General features: G+C 43.6%; 1 protein-coding gene across 1 annotated transcript; it reads left to right on the top strand.

Annotated features, from left to right (window-relative positions):
- The first annotated feature begins 833 nt into the window (after positions 1–833).
- Positions 834–4,771, top strand: insm1a (insulinoma-associated 1a). Its single transcript, XM_079642136.1, has one exon. The coding sequence runs from the start codon at positions 1,741–1,743 to the stop codon at positions 3,049–3,051; it is 1,311 nt and encodes a 436-aa protein (XP_079498262.1). The 5' UTR covers positions 834–1,740; the 3' UTR covers positions 3,052–4,771.
- Positions 4,772–6,574: the final 1,803 nt, after the last annotated feature.

Genomic DNA, 6,574 nt, shown 5'->3' with positions numbered 1-6,574 from the left:
GATTACAACTCTAATTCATTTAATTATGAGTTCAGTTTGGAGCTGTTGGTTGGTGTGCTTATTTCACCAAGAAATGCTGACATAATTATCACTTTAATGTCATTTCTAAAAATACTCCTTCCTTCTTATTTCAAACAGTTTTTAAAAATATGTCGTTTCAAATATCGAAGACGCAGATTCAAGTCGAACATAATAGTTCTTTTTATATCCTTAAGAAAGGACAGCTCACTATTACTAATTATGTTCTGTTCGGAGGTCAAGTTTTCCAAATATCTATGATTTACATTTCTGTTTTTGATACAGAATAACTCAGAAGCAAAAACACATATAATAATGTGTCGTGTCTTAGTTTCACACTGAGCTTCCCTTTCATCTCTGGAGCTCTTCATTCTCCATGTTCCACTTTTCCTTAGTTACCCCTTCTTCCTGACATCGTTATGCGGACGGATTCCTCCTTCTTTTTTTGGGGATAAATCACAGCCCCCCCCCGCCCCCCTCCTCGACCCCCACCCTCCCACATAAAGCCGAGGCACGTGTAGATTTCTATAGAAACGCATCAGACCGTGAAAGCAGAGCCTCCTGGCGCGTGTGAGACAGGGGGGGGGGGGGGGTGTGAGAGTGGAGGGGGGGGAACAATAAAACCCTCAGGTACATCTGCTTTGCAATCTGCAACCCCCCCTACACACACACACACATGCACACACACACACACACACACACACACACACACAAATCCACTTTACAGAGAATCCATTAAAAACACAATGTAAAATACACAGCGTAAGTTGCACTGTAATAAAATCACTACTAACTCAATATAAATATAGGAGTATATTTGACTAGTGTGCAGAATACTTTTTTTAACGAAATTGAATATCAATCTCAGAAGAAGACTTTATTAATCCCAAACGTGGACATTACGTTTGGGTGCGTCAAAATGCGTCAACGTGCGGTTTGTTTTTGGATATCGAGTTATCCTGGAAAGTCTTTGAATGTCTTAAATTCTAAATGTGAACACAAATTGCTGCCAGAAGTTATTTGACAGATTATAACTCTGTTTTATTAGATTATCATTTAGGTTTGGAGCTGCTGTCGTGCTTATTTGAAAGATATAAACAAGATTATTTTCATAATAATACAATATCCATCACTTTACTATATTAAATTACATTCAATAATGCTGCTTAAATTATGTTATATTCTAAAATATGCGGCAATGTCATATAAAAAGGGCAGTTTTGATATTGCATAATAGTAGTCAGCCCAATTTAAAATCCATTTATATAAAATACAATGTATTTTTCATCTGGTTCTTGAATCCTTAACGTTTTGTTTTAGGGAGATTGTTTTCCACTTGTAGCCGATAAAGTCCACATTGTTTCAGGGATGTTAGAATGCTATCTTAATACTGGGGGGAAGGCTCATTAGGCAGGTTGTTGAGAATCACCTCCTCTCTCTCTCCATCCTCCCACTCTCCCAAATCCACTGGGGAGATCTCCTGCTTCTGATTGGTCGGTGATGAGTCAACGAGGAGGGGGGGTGACGGGAACAATGTCATCATGTCGCCTTTAAAAAGAGTGCAGCTATGTTTGTGGTGAAAGGAATCAGAACAGGGAGCAGAACGGACGATCAGTAGCGGCAGAAACAGACGCGGCAGAAACAGACGCGTCAGATGTCCTGAAAGTGCATCTGCTCCCTTCCCCAAAAAACAGTGCCTTCCGCTCTCCATCCAGCAGAAACATGCCCAGAGGATTTTTAGTGAAAAGGAACAAGAAACCAAACCCGGTGTCGTACCGCGTCCGCGTCGAGGATGAAGAGCCTTCAGCTGCTGCCGTGCCACCTCCACCTCCACCGCTCCTGCCGCGTCCCTCCTGGGTGCCTCTCGCATCCTTCCCGGTGCGCGCACAGACTCCCACATGCGGGGCGGTGGCTCCGGAGCGCGTGGAGAGACCGGTGCAGTTCGGTAACCCCGAGGCAGTGTACCAGGCTCTCTACAGCCCCACGCGCCCCGTCAGCCAGGACCACGAGCGCTCCTACGAGAGGCGCTTCAACCTCTCCGCCGCGTCCTTCCCCACCGGAGCGGCCCTCCCCGCGGCGCTGGACCGCCCCTTCGCCCCGGTGGATCTGAAAATCGGTTCCAGCAACAGCAGTCGCACCGGAACCTTCAGCGTCACCGCATCCACCGCGACGCTCCCCACAAACACAAAGCGGCATTCAAGCGACACCGAGCGCAAAGGAAAACCAGCATCCAAGAAAACCAAAACGATCCGGAAACTGCACTTTGAGGATAACGTCACCACGTCTCCGGTGCTCGGGCTCAAGATTAAAGAGCCGGTGGACCGGAAGCCCCCCAGTCTCACCGGGGAGGAATACATCCCGCTGGGGGAGTTCGTCTGCCAGCTGTGCCGCGAAGAGTACGCGGATCCTCTCGCCCTCGCGCAGCACAAATGCTCCAGGATCGTGCGCGTGGAGTACAGGTGTCCCGAGTGCGACAAGGTGTTTAGCTGCCCGGCGAACCTCGCGTCGCACAGGCGGTGGCACAAACCCAAGCAGCAGCAGAGTGTCGTGCAGCAGCATTTGGAGAGCGACAAATCTGCCGCGTCCGGTAAAACAGCAGCAGCTTTGGATGAAGCGAAGGATTCTAGTGACAGAGACACAACCAGCCCGGGACCCTCAGAGTCCGGGTCTGAGGAGGGGCTTTATGATTGTAACCAGTGCGGGAAAAAGTTTAAACGCCAAGCTTACCTGCGGAAACACCTGGCGTCTCAGCACTCTAAAGTAACGGAGGATGACGAAGCAGCAGCGGCAGCGGTGCGCGAACAGAGCGCAGCACCGCTTAACCTGAGCGCCTGCCACCTGTGTCCGGTTTGCGGGGAAAACTTCTCGAACCGGGGCAGCCAGGAGCGTCACGTCCGCCTGCTGCACTCCTCCCAGGTGTTCCCGTGTAAATACTGCCCCGCGGTGCTCTACAGCTCCCCGGGGCTCACGAGACACATCAACAAGAGCCACCCGTCCGAGAACCGGCAGGTGATCCTGCTGCAGGTCCGGTAATCTGCTTTCACACCGGGACACACATCCCGATCTGTTCCTGAGAGGGGTTTTTAGAGATACACTGCAAACATATCTGGTTTATTTCAACGTTTGGGCTGCTAAAATCTGACTTTTTGGTAAAATTGAGTGGAAAAGATATGGCACTTTGGTGGGAGGCAGTCACTCCTGATTTTAGTTCTGTGTTTAAAAATCAACAAATGTTTCTGCTATTTTTAGATGTTCAACAATCTGAACTGTACATTTCTTCAAAGTGTTTGCAATAATATGCCTTATTTTGGGATACTAGTTCAAAAATTATTATTATTATTTTTGATATTATATAAAAATAATTGTAAAATAATCATGCCTTTTATTCATAGAGCAAATACCCTTTATATATCCAGGGTGCAACTCATTAAAAAATACAAAAATCATCATAATAAATTAATAAAACAGACAATATTAACTAAAAATTCAAAGTAGCTCATAACAATATAAAAATAATGAGGAATTAACCCAATTTTCAATCTGATATAATTCAGTGAGAAACAGAGAAATGAAAAGATATATTTGCAGTGTAACTCCTCCTCATGGTTGAAATTCAGTGCCTTGCGTTAGGACACTTCAGCCGGTTCTGGGTGTGTGTTTGGCCCTACACACACACACACACACACACACACACACACACACACTGACGTCATGCTTCACTTAAAGCCTGTTAGACTGTTCATTTATTTTTCTAGCATCTCTGCACAAGTGCTATTAGCTTCTAGACCTAAGAGAGGGGACGACCTGTAGCCGATTTGAAACCTGATCTCATCACTCTGATTAGCTGTATCAGTAGCTCGTGGATCAGTAGCTGTTGCCTGAAAACAAGAAATATTCAAACTAGAGTAGCCGGTAATGCCTTTTGGATTAGAAACACCTGCTGTAAAACTGCCTTAAACTGTCTCTTCAACACATATTTATCACGGGGCTGGGCTTGTTTTTATAACAAAGCCTTTCTGTATTACCACTATCTAAACTGTTTTCTATTTATTTATGTATTTATTAATTTATTTGTGTAATTTATTATTGTGTGGTCTGTGATGTATTTTCTTCTTTAATTTATAAGAGGGGGGACGGTGCACCGTTCGAGTCTCGTTATAGCAATCAGTGGCTCGTACCGGCCACTCCTGAATAAACAAATGCAATCAATGATTTTAATTTTCTATTTATGTTGTACCCGTTAGCTCTTATACACGAAACCGCTTTGGATGTTTTTTGCAGTGTTTTGCTAAATGTCCAAATATATTAAAAACCAAACTGAGAAAAAAGTTCATTCTGCATCGTGTGTTTCTTCTGGAAGGTTTTAAAGGGGCTAATTCTACAGGTTTGGGTGGACTCTTTAAAGTAGAGACACTACATACTGATATAAACCTGAACATCAGCAGGAGAGGACTCTTTAAAGTAGAGACACTACATACTGATATACACCTGAACATCAGCCGGAGAGGACTCTTTAAAGTAGAGACACTACATACTGATATACACCTGAACATCAGCAGGAGAGGACTCTTTAAAGTAGAGACACTACATACTGATATACACCTGAACATCAGCCGGAGAGGACTCTTTAAAGTAGAGACACTACATACTGATATACACCTGAACATCAGCAGGAGAGGACTCTTTAAAGTAGAGACACTACATACTGATATACACCTGAACATCAGCAGGAGAGGACTCTTTAAAGTAGAGACACTACATACTGATATACACCTGAACATCAGCCGGAGAGGACTCTTTAAAGTAGAGACACTACATACTGATATACACCTGAACATCAGCAGGAGAGGACTCTTTAAAGTAGAGACACTACATACTGATATACACCTGAACATCAGCCGGAGAGGACTCTTTAAAGTAGAGACACTACATACTGATATACACCTGAACATCAGCAGGAGAGGACTCTTTAAAGTAGAGACACTACATACTGATATACACCTGAACATCAGCAGGAGAGGACTCTTTAAAGTAGAGACACTACATACTGATATACACCTGAACATCAGCCGGAGAGGACTCTTTAAAGTAGAGACACTACATACTGATATACACCTGAACATCAGCAGGAGAGGACTCTTTAAAGTAGAGACACTACATACTGATATACACCTGAACATCAGCCGGAGAGGACTCTTTAAAGTAGAGACACTACATACTGATATACACCTGAACATCAGCAGGAGAGGACTCTTTAAAGTAGAGACACTACATACTGATATACACCTGAACATCAGCAGGAGAGGACTCTTTAAAGTAGAGACACTACATACTGATATACACCTGAACATCAGCCGGAGAGGACTCTTTAAAGTAGAGACACTACATACTGATATACACCTGAACATCAGCAGGAGAGGACTCTTTAAAGTAGAGACACTACATACTGATATACACCTGAACATCAGCAGGAGAGGACTCTTTAAAGTAGAGACACTACATACTGATATACACCTGAACATCAGCAGGAGAGGACTCTTTGAAGTAGATACACTACATACTGATATACACCTGAACATCAGCAGGAGAGGACTCTTTAAAGTAGAGACACTACATACTGATATACACCTGAACATCAGCAGGAGAGGACTCTTTAAAGTAGAGACACTACATACTGATATACACCTGAACATCAGCAGGAAAGGACTCTTTAAAGTAGAGACACTACATACTGATATACACCTGAACATCAGCAGGAGAGGACTCTTTAAAGTAGAGACACTACATACTGATATACACCTGAACATCAGCAGGAGAGGACTCTTTAAAGTAGAGACACTACATACTGATATACACCTGAACATCAGCCGGAGAGGACTCTTTAAAGTAGAGACACTACATACTGATATACACCTGAACATCAGCAGGAGAGGACTCTTTAAAGTAGAGACACTACATACTGATATACACCTGAACATCAGCCGGAGAGGACTCTTTAAAGTAGAGACACTACATACTGATATACACCTGAACATCAGCAGGAGAGGACTCTTTAAAGTAGAGACACTACATACTGATATACACCTGAACATCAGCAGGAGAGGACTCTTTAAAGTAGAGACACTACATACTGATATACACCTGAACATCAGCCGGAGAGGACTCTTTAAAGTAGAGACACTACATACTGATATACACCTGAACATCAGCAGGAGAGGACTCTTTAAAGTAGAGACACTACATACTGATATACACCTGAACATCAGCAGGAGAGGACTCTTTGAAGTAGATACACTACATACTGATATACACCTGAACATCAGCAGGAGAGGACTCTTTAAAGTAGAGACACTACATACTGATATACACCTGAACATCAGCAGGAGAGGACTCTTTAAAGTAGAGACACTACATACTGATATACACCTGAACATCAGCAGGAGAGGACTCTTTAAAGTAGAGACACTACATACTGATATACACCTGAACATCAGCAGGAGAGGACTCTTTAAAGTAGAGACACTACATACTGATATACACCTGAACATCAGCAGGA

Source organism: Notothenia rossii (genome assembly GCF_949606895.1).
Source record: "Notothenia rossii genome assembly, chromosome: 8".
NCBI classification, from domain to species: Eukaryota; Metazoa; Chordata; class Actinopteri; order Perciformes; family Nototheniidae; genus Notothenia; species Notothenia rossii.
Note: the sequence above shows the minus strand (reverse complement) of the source record. Positions and strands in the feature narration are given on the sequence as shown.

Coding starts and splice junctions, on each gene's coding strand:
- insm1a (XM_079642136.1), top strand. CDS start 1,741: ATGCCCAGAGGATTTTTAGTGAAAAGGAACAAGAAACCAAACCCGGTG.